The 17,010-nt window shown below is 44.1% G+C and overlaps 1 protein-coding gene across 1 annotated transcript in view; it reads right to left on the bottom strand.

Annotated features, from left to right (window-relative positions):
- The window catches only part of USP3 (ubiquitin specific peptidase 3), a 41,083-nt gene extending 35,473 nt beyond the window's left edge, over positions 1-5,610 (bottom strand). The window contains exon 1 of the mRNA XM_088520240.1: positions 5,445-5,610. Within this exon, the coding sequence (XP_088376366.1) occupies positions 5,445-5,535 (91 nt within the window). The 5' untranslated portion in view covers positions 5,536-5,610. The remainder of the gene's footprint in view (positions 1-5,444) is intronic.
- Between the last annotated feature and the right edge of the window lie 11,400 nt (positions 5,611-17,010).

Genomic DNA, 17,010 nt, shown 5'->3' with positions numbered 1-17,010 from the left:
TATCCACAATGCCATCTACAGTTTAAAAAGCCTTCTCAGAACACAGGAAACAAATAAATACATAAAATTTTACCCTGCCTCAATAATATGAGCACCATAAAGCAACGAGTATTTTATCAGATATGACCATAACTCATGATAAAACTATTTCCTCCAATAATCTCACAAAAAAGGAAAATTCTAACTAGTTCCCAGATCTAATTTTTTTAGACTGCACTTTCCAACCAACTGTAATTATGTGTTGCCTCTAATACTCTTTCCCTAGATAACAAATAGGCCTCTTAAAAACAAAGCATTAGCAGCTTATCAAAGAAAAGGAGAGGCACAGACCAAACCTTAAATGGCTAGAAGCTTGCTCCATCCAAACATGGGGTCTGAAACTTTCACCCCATGAACCTCAGACACTAATTAGCTAATCTAGCTCTACTGCCATTAGTAAAGTAAAAGTAAACTAGAAAAGCGCAATAAATAAATAAATAAAGACTAAGCACAAGGCACTGAACTTCAGTTTTACCACATGTGGATATGGAAGGGCTTGGGAAAAGCAGGTGAACATTATTATCCTGATTACAGTTAAACCAGCTGTAATGAGATTTGAGCTAAATCTGTGTCAGAGTCACTGTGCTTGAATGGGTAAGTTAAGAGCCTGCCCTGCACCCCCGCATGCCTTCAGTATCTCCCTTCCACAATGCCTCTGATTGTCCCGTCTCCGGGCGCACAGGGCGTTTTCAAGAGCCATTTCAAACCACTGATGTTTTTATTAGATTATGAAAATAACTTCTAGCTTTTCATAGTTAACTTCAATCAGTCAGTAGCAAAACTTATCCTCTGTCATCTTTTGTTCTTTAAAATTGCCATGAATATTCAGATCTAGTTTCTAAGCAAAGTCCATGTATTAAATGTTTGACTACCTTCCTTTAAAGCTGCCTCTTCCTTTAGCTGAGTTTCTAGTTTAGTGATGGAGTGTGATTTTGTCGAGCAGAGAGAGAGAGAGAGAATATAAACACATTTTTCAAAAGAATACTTGCACTTTCCTCTGCCTATCACATGGGCGGAAATAACTTTTACCAACATGCTTAGTTCATATATCATAATTGATTCAAATGGCAGAGAAAAAAAAAAGAACAGTGCTAATGAAAAGAGGACTAGGTCTCAAACAAAACAAATTGAACAGGTTTTACTTAAAGACAGCTGTGGAAAGAGTTTAAGGAGATATAACAACCTGTAAAGTCTGAAAAGTTATTAACAAGCATTCCTGCACTGCAATGACCCAGAGCAACACATGAAAGACAACTCTACTTCAAGATTTAATTTATGTGACTAAAAAAAAAAAATGAAGTAACTTTTATATATTCATTTTCTCCTTTAATTTCAGAATAAACATAGTAATTACCAGGAAAACTCAATTTTCCAGATAAAGGGCAACAAACAACGTTTACCCACAGAAACCGTTGCACCCACATGCTGTCGATGAGCTCACTCTGTCTCTAGGGGTGGCGGACAGAGCTGCTCACAGCGAGCGGGTCCTGGCTTCCTCTCCTGCTTCAGCGAGGTCTCCCTCCTTCTCCTTATGGTAAGGAATGAAAGGCGAGAGGAAATGAGAACCTCTGCTAGCCCAAGAGAACAAGCAAGAGGAAGGACAAATACTCATGAAGGTGGAAAAGAGGAATGAAGAGCTGAGATGAAAAGGGAAGCTGAAAAAGCTGAAGCCTGTGTACCTGTGCAATACTGTGTATTTTGGCACTGATTGCAACAGCCCAACACTGCAGTGCCAAAGAGCACACCATGGCAGAATGCTGTTAGCTCTCTGAATGAATACAGAACAGTGCAAGGCGTTTATCTGAGGGGCGGTGAAAGCACCAAAACCAGTCTCACCCTTCAAGTGCCCCCCACTCAGCCCACAATATTTGCTCTCACATATAAATAAAACATTTGGTGACATTCTGGGCAATTCCAAACTAGCAATGCCATTTGGTAAATTACTTTAAACAGAAAAAGCTTCCTGGTGCTCTCCTTATCCTTTTTTATGGAGTCAGGGTCATTTGCAAACACCACAATGTACATTTCCGACCAACTGTGAAATCAGAGCTCTTATTCAACAGAAGTTAGAATGGAAGAAACAGATGCCAGGCAGATATATTTAGCTTTTGCAGAAAATACCACTCTGCAGCTAAAACAGTTCTACAATACCTAACAAAACAATACTATTTAAGAAATACATATATATATATATATATATATATATATATACACACATACATTGAACAGTCAATGACCTGAAACACAGAAGTTTAAAGTTTAATTTGGAAGAATGATTTCTAAAAAACAAACAAAAAAGCACCACTCCACAAGCAAAAAAGCACCACTCCCTCTCAGCAGACACAGTCCTGTCAGTACGTTTGTTTTTCTAAAAAAAAAACAATAGATTTAAATTCTACATTGAATCGAATCAATTAATTCACCTCAACCATGCAGAAAAAAAAAAGTTGGCAAGACTCCTTAGGCTTACACAGGTGTGCTCACAAGACTGCAATCCTATTTAGGTGAGGCAAGGCTCCCCATGGTTTCATGAGTCTATGAAAAACTGTTGGGAAATACCCCATCTGAGCTGTTCCAGAGCACTTCTCATAATTACGTGATTTGCACAACAGCACCCAAGGTGTGGCACATCACACAAGTTAACCGACCCAGGCTGTGACACTTTGCACTCCTGCCAACACCTCCAGCTAGTCTACTTCCAACTTCAGAAGTTACAGAAATTAAAGCACACGGAACCACTGCACTCTAGCTGGAAGTAGCAGACATCTGCATGGAGTATTTCACGTAAAAATTCCTTTTAATCAGCATTGTCAGTTCTTGTGCAATTTCTCCTTCACATACTTACCTCCTCTCAAATGCCTAATTACAACAATAACAACGTTAAAAAAAAAAAAAAAGTTGGACCCCCCACATGGGTATTTCTGTGCTCTTCTTGACAGCTTTGAAGCTCCTCAAATCAAACATGTGCAGCTTTTAGCATCACTTACTGTAGAAAGCACACTTAACAGGATTAAGTCCTCAGGGGAAAGCAAGCCACCCTCTGAAGAGAAGTGTTTCAATTCTCAGACCTCTAAAACATAAGCTAGCAACGGCAGAAGTTCTAGAAGCATCTCACCATGAACATACACTATTACTCTGTAACTTGGAGCCAAGTGTTGATATTCGAGCAGTCATTTGTCATCACTGCTTCCTCTTATTGCTTTTAAGAGTCTTCTTTCATCACACAACCCTATAAATATTCTAAGATCTTCAAGTGGAAGTTAGGCCAGATCAGCAATGTGGGCTGGGGCACAAGCTCCTCTACTCAAATCTTTCAAACTAACTTTCAAACACTAGCCTCAAATACAACACACTTCTATGACACAATGCAATGCATCTCCCAAAAATATTCCAAAGGGCCTCCGTGCTACCTTATGAAGTTGCTGCTACAATTTAGAGTATTTTGCGGGGAGAGAAGAGGAGAAAAAGCACTTAATCAATATGCATCACTCAGCACGACACTTCCAGGCCCTCAAATCACAGATACCCAAGATAGTGATAAAAATAGCCTGGCAGTTGAAGGCAGAGCTCTCGCTCAGAGGTATTCGGCAGGGTTTGGTTATCAGCGTGTGGTTATCGCTGGCAGGTCACGTGACAGCCAGGATGCTTCCTGTATCGGTGTCTTCACTTATTCTCCTTTTCTGGAAAGGTCAGCTCTAGCTCCGAGCAGGACAAACCACAAACGTGGAGTATTTTAAGACAGTACAGGAGATTATTTAGGCACTAAGTTTTTGCAGTATGCAGTTATAAGGTATCTTATGCAGTTATAAGGTATCTATAATTTTTCCTCCAACTTGGGCAACAACAACAAGAAACTAAGATCACTGCACCTTAGAAAGCAGCATCAAAAGCAACAGAAAATGCATGAAGTGTAATCAACATATGAACTTAAAATGTGATTTCCTTTAATTGCACAATACCAACTTGCAACCAAATCAAAGGACAGAAATGGTATTTCTTGTGAGTTAACAGATATCACACACTTTTTTTAAAAAAAACCTCTCTAATAAGCGCAGATGAGGAAATAAAAAACTTTTTTTTTAATAAAATCACATCATGAAGCTTACATAACAATCATGTATTAGCAGGTCTAATTGAGGAGGGAGGCGCTACATTATATTAGACTGATAGGAATGCAAAAACTCATTTGTAAAAAGTTACGAAAAATGTCGTTTGCTTTTAATTGCCAACAACCTTCCATTTGTTCTGTGGCATGCTTTAAATTCAGTGTACATACATTTACCTTAAGTAGTTAAGAATTCAGTATTTATCTATTCAAATACTTGACAGATTTCTTATCGCAATTTTATTAGAAACAATAGCAGAGGCTCCCAGACGTGGCATCGTTATTAATCTCTTCAGTTCCTCAAAGGGCCAGGCTCTTTCTCTGAGCCTCTCAACTGCAATAAATCAGCTGGACACCCAGCAACTGTCTCTCCCTGCAAGTGCTGCTGTAGAAGAAACGCCTCTGACTGACAAAGGAAAATTCATTGCAGCACCGATCTTCTTTCTCTAGAGGCCTAACAGCCCCCCCCCGTTTAAAAGGTTTTCTGCAATGTTAACAGTCTCCTACTTTCCCGTGAACCGACTTGTTTTCGAAGAGTTAATGTTAGTACTCGAGCACGTATTTTCTGTTTTGCTAATTTTATCTTCCTAAAGCTCTCGGGGGGGTGGTTCCCCGCTGCCACTCGTCTCTGCTTGACGGCTTTGCTTACCCCAGACACCCTGCAGATAACAGATGGCCCGCGGACTTGGGCTCCCGGTCAGAAGTTTTCCTCGGAAAAGGAACGCGCCAAGAAAATAAGTTTTCGCGCAGCCCCGCGCTGCAGCGCAGAGCCGAACAGGAGTCCGGCCCGGGGAAGCGGCGGCACCGCCGCACCTCGGCTCCGGGAAGCCGCCATCAGGGAACAACGGCCCCGGTGGCTGCGGCTTCCCCACAGGGAGGGCCCCACGCCGAAGACAAAGGGCAACTGCCTTAACTGCCTTCACTTTAAAAATACGCAATAAAATAAGAGCAAACAAACACAAAACAACAACAAAAGAAGAATTTTTTGAGCGCGGTGGGGTCTCCCCGGGGCGCCCGACAGCGACGTCGGCCGCCGGGGGTCAGTGCGCGCAGCCACGCGGTGCTCCGCGCGACGGCCCCGCAGCCGGGCCGGACCCGGGGCGGGGAGGAGGAGGGGGCGGCGGTGGGAGCCGTCCTGGCCGGGCCCTCCCCGGCAGGCCGGGAGCGGCGGCGCCTGGCGCTGAACAAAAGGGGCTGGGGGGGGCGCGGGGAACAAAGGAGCGGCCGGGCCGCGCCGGGAGCCGCTTTCCCCCCCGGCCCGGCCGCCCGGCGCCGCGTAGGCCGCGGCGGGCGCACTCACCGCTGCAGCACCACGAGGAGGGCGAGCCCTGCGGGAACTTGGCCGAGTCGGGGGCGATGCAGACGCTGGAGCCGAGGTGCGGACACTCCATGGCGACAGCGCCGGGCGGGCGGCTCCTCGCGGCGCTACAACAGCAGCGCCCCGCGCACAACAGCCATCTTAGGGCCACCGGCGGGATCCGCACGATCCGTGCGCCGGGCTTTGCAGGCAGCCGCCCTCCCGTCCGCGCCCACGCGGCTCCCGCTGCCCTTCCGCCCGCCCTCCTCCCGCTCGCCGGGCTTTCCGAGAAGCCGCCTTCCCGTCCGCCGATCCGCGCGCCGCGCCTTGCGGGTGGCCGCGCGCACCGTCACGCGGGGCGGGGCGGGGCGGCCCAACCGCCCGCTGCCGCGGCGCGGCGCCCCCGTCCGTGCGGATCCGCGCCGGGTTTCGCTATGCCGAGAGCTCCGGGCCGCGCCGCAGCCCGAGGGCCCGTCCCGCGCCGCGCGGGGCTCGCGCCCTCCGCCGCCTGGGCAGAAGGAACCCACCCACAAGGCGCACACATGGCGGAATAAACTTGCTTACGTACTTCTGAGCTCCCTTTCACGTTACCACTCCCCTTCGTGGGTTTTTTTTTTTTTTTTTTTTTTTTTTTTTTTGCAGTTGATATAACCCAGCTCCTCTCATAAGCAAACAAAAGCGGGGCCTGCCTGCAGAGAGCGGCACCGCAGCCCGCGTGCCAGCACCGCCGCACACGCAGCGGGGTGACGGCCTGGCCCCTTCGGAGCCAGCGCACTGACATGGGCAGGGTTGGGATTCCTCACCTTGGGGGAGCTTCTGTGGACACGGCCATGCTGGCAGAGTAGCTTCTGGCAAGGTACCGATAGAGCCTCCTTTCTGCCGCCCCTGAGAGTAAGAAAAAGGGCAAGTTTATCTCAATTTGTATTTTTAAATACCAGTTGAAAGCTCATTGTAATATTATTCTGGCTAATATAATACCTTCATCAGTTTGACTAAAGTATTTTAGACATTTTGTACAACACGTGCCAATTTGTGCCTCCATGAGACTCATTCTCAACAGGTTTTGCCCACTGGATGTCTCCCTTCTCCCAGCCACTTGCATTACACTGTCTTTGATCTTTTCCAAAGGAGGAAAGTGGCTGGTGAAAAACGACATGGAGCTGCAGCATATCCCACAGTGTCACCACATAACAAGCCCATGTTAGCACAAGGGGAGCTGGAGAGAAGATACTCCTAGTATATTTACATTTCTTCTCATAGAGGGGCACGGAAGAGCCAGTGTTTGGAAAAACTGCCCACTGCTGTTCCCAGATGTTGCCAAAAGCTGTCTGTGCAACAACTCCATTAATGGGCTGACATGGTCAACAGGACTTTGAAACAGAAAGGTTTTCCACTGGTTCCTTACTAGGCACCTAGTGCCCTATACTGTAGTATTTGGGCACTTTTAGGCAGGCCTGTGCTGAACTGGAACCATCCAAATCATGATCAGGGCAACAATGGCATTATCACAGTAAGTGACAACACAGTTGGTCCTGTTGCACAGTCTGAGTAGAAAATTGTTCCCTTCCTTTGGCTACGGAAAGGAAACAGCATTCCCAAATGACTCTTTTGTCCTGGGCCAACCCAAAATCTGAGGTAGGAATCACACAGCGGGGGCTAGGTTGTGACCTAATATTTCATCTTGTTTCCCCATGAACCAGTGGATTTAACAGAAAAATAGGATGAATAGTTGAGAGTGCTGCTATTTCTGAAAAGAAAGGTTTCAAAGATCAACAGGCATGGGGATCCATGGCAGCAAAATTGTAATGGGCATGGGCAACTGAAGAGACAGCTACAAAAAAGTTTACAGATACAAGGATTGTATTCTGCTTTCTCTGCGGTTTTCTATTCCAGAAGGCTAGGAAGTTTTGAGAGAAAAAAAAACACACATCTTTTGTTTCATTTAAGAGCCCTTTGACCATCATCTATGACCTTAATTTTAGGATGTGACTCCTCAGCTTGCAATGTGATGCACAAAGAAAAATCTCCCTTCCCCCCTGCTGCGGAGCTATGAAGATCTCCATAAGAAAAGAGCACAAGGCAGGGGGAAGTCACAGGGAGACGGTGGGGACTACAAAGCTCGGCTCAGCACAGCAGCTCTTAGCTTGAAAGACACCAGAGTCAAAACTTCTCCAGAAAGCAGTTAGTTGTGAAGAACTACTAAATAAAAAGGTGTCAGTTTACCAAAGGCAGGTTCTGCATCTTCCTCCCTGAGATTTCACATTTAAGAGCTAAAATCCATATACGCTGTGACACCTTGTTCCTATGCAAGATAATTAATGGAGCTTAACTCCTCCTTTCATATGCATCTTGACACCCATTTAGTAAAGCACTTTAAACAGTGTAACTTTGCCAAATATTTGCATGTATCTCCATTTTATCTGTGATGCCTATAGCAAAGGTCTTTTTCTTTCTTTTGCTTTAATTGCCAAGATAAATACTTAAAGCTATTTCTATCTATCAGAAAGCGATGGTGCAGAGCAGTTACTGCATTTACGAAACTGCATCAAGGACATTTCTGAAGAAGAATAAATGTATTTGTAATGCAACCTATTTGCCTAATGAAAAATAACCAATAGCCAGTTCTACAGGCATCTGGATTTCAAAAGCACTACCAGAAGGAGGGTAGTTTTATGTGACTTGACCTGGGGAATACATGCTGAATGCAAGGGAAAACTGGGGTAAAAGCTCTGGATATCCATGATGAAGAATTCAGTTTACAATTTTCCTTTTCTGTTTGCCTTCTGAGTAAGATTTCATGGGAACAAAACACTTGATTTGGAACTGGAGTCCCATTTCTTGCTCCTATCCTTCCTCAGAGCAGTCTAATTTAGTTGATAGCTAAGGTAAATCCTGCACATATGCTCATCATGAATGCAAATCATTGTATAGGAGGCTATGAATTAGCATTATAAATTACATATATCCATTTGATATTATAGCATATCATCTCTACTTAAATAAAGGTACTTCACACTATCCCCCCATGAAATGTATGTAGCCATCCATCTATGCCATAGGCTCCATCTGAGAACTTAGAATTTGGCCCTAAATTGGTACCCTGTGTGTATTCTTAGTATTTACACCAAGTTTACCCACAGGGTTCTTCAGCTCTGTTTACTTCTCAGAATAAAATCTGAGATCTTAAGTACTCAAAAGCATTAGCAGGGCAGCATTAGGTCGCCTCCCTTGCGTATGCATGGTGTGCTGTAGCCTACCGATACGAGAGCAGATTTTTCCATGTGATCTTGGCTTCCTTGAAGGCGCTAGATGAACATCACAGTGGATCAAGTGGAGCAGCCTGTGGGTGAGCATTTCCATTTGCTGTGGAAGCTGGAGAGCATGGCACGAGGAAGAGAGCATGCTGGAGGAGTAGAATGAGTGCTAACCTAAAGAACTAGAATCTAACTCGCTCTTTGCCACACAATTCCTGCAAGTCACTGGGCAAGTTATTTAAACTGAAGTTTTTACTAAGGAGATCTGTCTAGCCTCTCTCTATGGCTAGAATCTACCTTGAACTTCTGGACTAAATTAAAGATAGAAAGAATACTCTCTCCCATGTCATGCTGCTGCTTTTCTAGATGGCGAACTCAGAATATGTGGAATGAGATTGACAGGTGCACTCTCAACTGAAAAGGGTATCAGCAAGTGGCTTACTCTGAATGCATAATGCAGTGAATACTCTGGAAAACAACACATGCCTGTCCAGACCTTGCAGAAACTTGCTAGTTCGGCCTTTCCCCTCTGTGAATCAGATCCAATTAGCAAATAGTTCCCTTTTTCCCAGCAGTGTAAAAGTGAAACGTTCAGATATGATGGTGGTGGCTCAGTTATGACAGCTGTGGGGAGTATGCAGAAAACCACAGGAAAATGAATTCTTTAGTCAGCGCAGTTCAGCATGCAACTCTGAAGTAACAACTGGCATGCAAATTACCAAGAGAAACTAGCAGAATATGGGTAAGTTTAAGAGAAGGTCTTAGCTTACTGCAACCTTTTCTGGAGGCTGCCCGCATAGCTCTGCGACACACTCTGCGCACCGTGCCCAGGAGCTTAGGTGCATGCATCTGTGTATGAGAATGAAGTCCAGCACGCTGCATGCCACAAGCACGTTTCCGGCAGCATGTTGTCTCATTAACAAATCTATTTCCATTTCCTGCACATTCTCTGAAATAAAGGTCACACTCTTTCAGTTGTTTGATCAAAACACCACAGCAAGTAGCTCCCTATACATCGCTGAAGATTTTTCTCTAGAAGGCAAGATGGACTAGATGAAGGACAGAAGTTAAAATTAGGCAAATGCCTAGAACAAACATCTGTGATGATATTCAGACTGTCAGATTAAAGCAGATGAAGAGCTGGGGATGACCTGCTCGGTAGGAGCATCGTGCCCGTGGCACTTCTGCGCACGTACCTTGAGGGGGCGGTATGATACAAGCGTTGTGCGAAGGTACCAGGTAGTGCCAAAGCGGGGACCATCTCCATTGCCTCCTGCTTATGCCAGCACTGCAAGGAACTGCCTGAGCTTCTACTTCCAGGAGGTTAGTGGTTCTCTCCAACACTAAGGAAGGATCCATTATTGTAAATAAGTTGCTTCTTGTGCAGAATAACATTCACTGTAGCAGTATAATTGTATTAGGCTGTTTAAAGATTCCATTGGAGCAGAAGATTGTTTTTTCTGATGTCAAATTCAGATACATAAAGGAAATCTGCAGAACAGCTGTGTTCCCTAAATCACAGAGAAAAGGAGGAAACTGGCCAAAGCAGTTGCGTACTGTTGGATCATGTGGGCTGAATCGTGTACATCAGATTACGGGTCAGATTCCCCAGTTGGTGTAAACTGGAGTTGTTCCAGTTAACTTAAATTGTGTTCACCCAGCTGACAAGCTGTCTTCATATATTTCTTTTAAATGACATAAAAGGTTGCTTCTCTCCATGCCAATGATTCAGAGTGGGCTGAAGGCACAATTTGTTCGTGTGCAACTATCAGAAAACACATGTCCTCTCTCATGATTTATATTCGCCCGGAGAGATGGAGCATTTTCCTTGCCTGACAGCACAGTATTCCATGGTGTCTCTTGGAACAGATTTTACTATCCCATTGCTGAGCACACCGGCAAAGCTCAGTCCCTGAAAAGGCACATTTCAAAAGGCTGTTTGAGGTGACACAGCCCTCTAGAAGGGGTACTCCTCTGCAGAAACAAACAGTACCTTAGCATTAAAGAGCCCTCCAAAATAACTCTGTAGATTGCAGCAGCATGTTCAGAATGCCAGTATAAATGCAAAAAGTGAGAAATCTTTTGCAACCTGAGATGCTAGATAAAGGCACTGAAATCCTGAAGGCCTCTCTCTAGCTCTCTGTAGCTGCAGAAAAGAGAGTAGTAGAGAGAGGAAGGGAATAGGGCAACAGATAAGCAAAAAGCTGCCATCTTTTTTACTAGAATTCTTGTTTTCATGGAAAACAACAGATATTCAGATAATCTTCCAGAGCTATGGGGGATTTCTGAGAGTAAATGCTAATTTTATAGCAAACATTCCAGAGGCAACCTACTGAACAAAGGCAACATTTTCCTGTCATGCCTCTGATCCAAACCTTGCTTCCTCTGCCCTGTCACGGCTTGATCTTGCTGCATGGTATAAATAAAGGTGAATGTGACTGTTCTGTTGTGTTTTTTAACAAACCAGAAACATGTAAAAAATAAATGATGTGAATAAACTGAATTGCTTTTAAACTCTCTGCATTGTTTTCTTAAGGTATTATTTGTAAAACAAGGCATGATTTTAAATTCGTGCTTAAAAATATGCCTGAAAGTTCTCACATGTCATGCAGCTTTCAACAGCAGCTTCATGAGTTACTGCTTTGTCTTTCAGAGCCAGTGCAATAACACAGGCGCATCAGGGTGACACCAGCGGGGTGACCTGCATGTCACCGGCCTTTCGGTTCCCCAGCTTTTCCTGTAATCAGCTGTGTAATTTTCCTATGCCAATCTTTCCAGATGGAAAGACAACGGTGATATATAATCACGATCGCATGCTTGGGCTTAGCTACTTTTATGATCATGAGGCTTTATTGCATCCTAAATGGAACCAGAATACTCTATGGCCAGTGTTAACTAATTTCTCTCCATCAAAGCTGAACAAGGCCGGCACACTAATTTTAGACAAGTGACATCATCACGTGCATATTTAAAAAGGATGTAGGAGCTCAGTTTAGATGGTGTCTGGGAGGGCAGTGAAGAACTCAGGGCTCTCCAAGCAGTCTGTTACAAGAAGACCTGAGTTCCCCCTATGTGGGGAACGTGATACTTGAGATTAGCTAGTCCATTCAATCTAGGAATGGGAAACTGCCCAAATTTGAGTAATTCTATGCCTAACATTTTAGAATGTTCTGTAGGGGAAGAGCCAGGACAAACTAATAGGATTTTTCCACTTCTGACATCTGCAATTTCTGTGTAGAATACTATTCCAGTAAAAGTATTGTGTATGTCTGTGCACTGTGACTGTACACAAACTGTACCACTCTTCCCTCTACACTAAACAAGACTGTTGATAGCCAAAATACTCAACAAGCTATTTTCACTTCTTTGTTTGCTGTAAGCTACAAAAGATCCTACCTGCCTCTCTGCTGCATGCACTCGATTCTAGTTTTGCTTGAAGAATACTGCAGCCTACTATTTCTCATACTGTACTGGATGTTTCTACTATTTCTACTAATAGTGTCCAGTATTTCTACTATTTCTCATACCGTACTGGGATGCATTGGATCTTGGTCCCGTTTTACTGACCACCGTGTGCTGTAGATACTAACATAAACGTGCTGGTGTCTGAGAGCATCTTGATTCTGAAGACTTTTGACTCCAGAGCAAAGTATCACTGGGAAAAACCTGTCACTGTACACAAAGACTGTGCATATGCACAGCTGACAACCACGTTGAATGAGGTTTCTGTTAGACCACTAATGGCAGCATTTTATCTTGTCTGGAGGCCAGCTCGTTGGACCAGGGAAATACAAATTTTCTTACCATATTACTAGGAATATGTTATTTCTTATTATGTTATTCTTCAGGCGCATTTATTTATAATCTTCACTAGCAATCTGAATTATAAAAAGGAGACCATTAGTTCAGATTTCCTCACTCCTTTACCCTGACATCTAATTCAAGAACTGAATCCTCATTCAGTACTTCTGAAATTTTTCTTTTTTAGTTGAATCTTGAAACTGAGACAGTAAAGTAGAGCACGAAGGAGCTGCACAGCTTGTTCTGAAACAAGAATCCATGGAGCTCCCCGCGGAACTGTCGGAGCTTTCCAAGTGGTCCTGCTAAGCTCCGAACACTGCACTGATTTACTCACTGTAGCAAAATGTGACTGTGCCAGCAGCTGTTCAGTGCCTTGATCAAAGGGCCTCTATGGACTGCGGACACAAACAGCCCTGAATTTTGAGGAACAGAAATATAGCTAGCTTACAGAGGAGATTTGGAGTCAAATCAGCACAGACGTATTTTTTTACCATATTAGGCAGTCTTCCTTTACTGGGATTTTGGCTTGCTTCACACTAAACAAGGTCAACACCAAAATATATTTTTAGACATTTAAACACATGGAATTTTGCTGGGGGGAAGCAGAGAGGATCAGGAAATCACTGGTAAAAATGATTTTTTATAACTTATAAAAATCACATTTGAGTATTTGAAGTACTTTTATGGAATTTTACATCTGCAATAATTATTATCTCTTTCACTCAGTGTCCTGTTCAATTAGAGGCTAAGGCACCCACTTAAGAATAACTGCAGGACGACATTATTATTCCTCTACCTGCTAAACTCTGTACTTAATCAGGTTGATTTCTGTAATACCTGTACAGGTAGGAATTTACCAGGCACCATGAAAAGAGATTTACTGGCACTCCCTCGGGAAGTACTTAGTAACTCATCCATGCTCACATACTGCAAACATCCCCAATTCCCAGTGACACTGTATCTGGTTAGTATGCATTTCTGTATGTTCTGAGATCTGTGTGTCTAAAACAATCCAAGGTGACACATAACTGAAGGAAACCCTATAATTACAATGATTCCCATTTGTTAAGCGTGCTCTAGTAAGAGTGACCAGAATAGATGTTCTAGCCAGTAAATGAATAAGCTTGGTAAGACCTGCCACATTTTGTGGTCCCTCACTGCCCCGTCACTGGTCACATAAAGATAGCTAAGCAGCTCTTCTAGCTCAGCATCTTTCAACCAGAAGTTTACGAAGTACCTAAGGGCCAGAACTTTGAAGAACAAAATAGTCAAGAGAAGTTTGCTGTGGAAAGGATATTTTTCTTTTGATGGGTAAATGCAGCAGCAGTAGTAGATCAAAAGGCTGATTTAGTAGCCAGAGTACTTAAGTGCTTATAGGCCTGCCCTGTCATCATCAGTCTGGCTCCCAAATTCTGGGCTTAAGCTTTACCCCATTGCCCTCAGTATTTCTGCAAGAAGGTCAAGCTCTATGGTACTGTCTTTCCTAAGGAAATGGAGGTTAGGCAGGCTAAAGTCTCACTAAGGCTTTCCAGCAGCATAAGCACCACTGCATTTGCCATGCCTACAGTAAAAGGGGCACTCCTGCCATGAGGATAGGAAGGGAAGAAAAAAGTGGGGGACAGCAACTACAGCTGCTGTCAGCCAGGCTGACTCCAAGCTTTGCCACATCCATCGTGTCCCCTTCCTCCAGACCCACCTGGCTGCCCAGGGCTGTGGCACAGACATTTTTGCTGACAGCAGCCTACTGTCCCAAGCAGCTACTTAGCTAAGTCTAAACTCAGCTCTGAATGGTGACCACAAAAAGGGAACTGGTACTTCACCTTGAAACATGGGAGCACGTAGATATTGTTGACAGTGCTGTAAAACCATCAGCAGTGTGAAACCACCACTTACCTATGTACGATGAGGGTAAGACTCAGGGCTATCTGCAGAATTTCCTTTTTTTCCTGCAAGTCTGTGCATTGTGTACTTTCAGGATGTGTTGCTGGCATATGCTGCTTGTAATTGATGCAAGTTGTTCTTTTTGCAGAGGGGCCTATATTTCACAGTTCTAATGATTCATATTTATAGCACATTCATAATTATTTAGCTAGCTACAAGTCATCTGGAATTGTGAAAGTGCTTCACTAAGGGCTGAGGAGTGAAATTAAACACTAATCTGACTCACCATCATCTGGATAGATTTGTCCAGCTAATGTGGAAAGTATCTTCATGCATTGCCTCTCAGGAAAGCAGTTGTTTCCTCTCCCAGCAGCATCTCCGTAGGCAAATGCTCTGCAGCAGTCCATGGTTCTGTAAGCATAGAAGAGAGGTACGAATATTTACAATATGCCGTGCTAGTTTATGCTGGTTCCCTTTCATCCTATTTGCTACAATAATGTGTTTATAGCTATGTATGAAATGTCTCATTGCCGTTACAGACACAAGACTTCTGGAGTAAATACGCTGGTGGAAGAACTCAAGCAGCCACATGTGCCTGCGGCTGCTTCTAAGATCCCCTTGCGAAGAGCTTCAAACCAGCAATGGCATCACCACTGCACTGCCTTCCCCCGGGAGTAAGGGCCAGAAGATGTGGACTCTGACATTGTTGGAAGACACTTGTTTTCAAAGATTTTGGGACATATTATTAAAATATAAGCAGAGTTACCTTATCTCAAAAACACCTATTTTTCATGTCTTCATGCAAAGAACTGTCCCCCATTTCATTCTCCCTTTCTCTCCACTCCCAGCTCCCTGGCCTTTGCTGTTATTCTAACATGAACTTTTCTCATGTTGGCTTTTACAGCCAACATATGATTGGCAAAATGTTTACCAGCAAGACAAACCAAGCAAGCTTTTTATGTCCCCCAAGCTACTAAATTACTGCTTGGAGTGCAGCTTGCTTTGAGTTTCTGTACCAGCAGAGATCACTCTGCAAGTCCAACATGATGGGGTGGCTATTTTAAAAATCCTGCAGTAGCTTAAGCATAGGTTCTCCTGTTGATTTAGAACAGTCCCAACCCAGAATACTAAGCCATAAATACATCTGGAGTTGAGGCTGAAGAAGAGTTAATATTCATCTCTCCACTTATATGTTAAAATACACTTTTAGGTCTCCTGATGGGTAGCAGACACTACTGAGTCATTCCAGACAGCTCAAAGATATTTTGGAAAAAGTTGTAAAGTGAGTTTTTAAGTGTGCTTGTTTGTTGCTTTTTTTTCCTTTATTTTTCTGTCACAAGTAGACTTGGAGACTTGGCTTAGTTTGTTGGGTTTTTTGCTTTTTTTCTTTTTTTTTTTTTTTCCCTTGATTTGGTAATAGAAGGAGAACTGGAGAGTTGTGTAGAAGTTAATGAATACATAACTTCCCTAAGCCCTGCAGCCACTTTGAGAGAAATTCAAGGACTTGTGGAGTGCCTCTAGCCAGCCTGTGTTGATGACACTCAAGGAGCAGTGACAAGGTGACAAGGGGACTTTGCATTCATTGCCTGTTCAGCAGCATGCACTGCTGTGAGCCTCTGTGCCCAACTTCACCAGTGGAAGCAGGAAATAGAGCAGTGAGGACAGAGACTCCCTTCTCCTCTGCTAGCTCACTACTTAGGCAAGGCCAGAACTGAGGAACTACAGAGCTCTCCAGAGGCATTTTCATGAACATGTGAGCCTCTAAATGCTGTAGGTGGCACAGAAGATACCCAGTGTCAAAGGGTAGAATAGGGTAGAACCCTAGTAACAACCTCAGCAGCCCAAACCTCTGCAGATTCTGGGCTTAGTAAGCACTGAGGTGAAGTCTGGCCTCCACCACCCAAACCGTACCTGTCTCATAACCTTTCACAACTTACACCCACCAGGTGTCGTTAAAAGCTGTTCACTGTAAAGGCATTACAATCCATATGCTTAACAGCCATTTTTACCTTTCTTTCACAGCCCGGCTTCCTCGTCTGCACCTCAAGTATGTACCCTCGGCACGGAGCCCTCCTCGCTTTGTGCCCCTTATCTCTGCCTGTCCCTCAGCACCCTGAAACTCTAGAAAGTCCTAAGTGTGAATCAGTGTAAGTACCGAAGGTCTCTGTCTTCCCTACAGCAGGATCTTTTTCTGGCTACTCCAGTGTCTCACGTTCAACACGGAATCAACTCTTGAGCCAACACCATGTGCTGAATTTAGCAGCCGGAGCAGAGCTGCTGATGGCAATGCCAGCAACAAAATGGCCCTGTTATTCTGAGGCGTATTTATGGCAGGCCCCAGCAGGAGGGCAGAGCACAGAGCAGAATGCCGTGTTCCCTCTTCTGCAGATGCCTCCTTAGTGTACTCTGCTTCTTGTTTGTTTGACCTTTTTTTTTAACCAGACTTCTGGGCTTTCCAGTGTGTGTAGACAGGACAAATATAGTGACTCACCAGCATATACCTATTATTTAGTTGTTATATAAAGCCCACCTGAGAGTGTTATGAATTCATGTTTCAGATCTGCTGGAAGTTTCCCCTGGAAATCTGCTCTGGGCTGTTACCACCATGCAGGCATCATTTCTCAACCCCCCCT

Source organism: Tinamus guttatus, unplaced genomic scaffold, assembly GCF_059628265.1.
Source record: "Tinamus guttatus ecotype Peru unplaced genomic scaffold, ASM5962826v1 Tinamus_guttatus_pri_ptg000004l, whole genome shotgun sequence".
Taxonomy (NCBI): domain Eukaryota; kingdom Metazoa; phylum Chordata; class Aves; order Tinamiformes; family Tinamidae; genus Tinamus; species Tinamus guttatus.
Note: the sequence above shows the minus strand (reverse complement) of the source record. Positions and strands in the feature narration are given on the sequence as shown.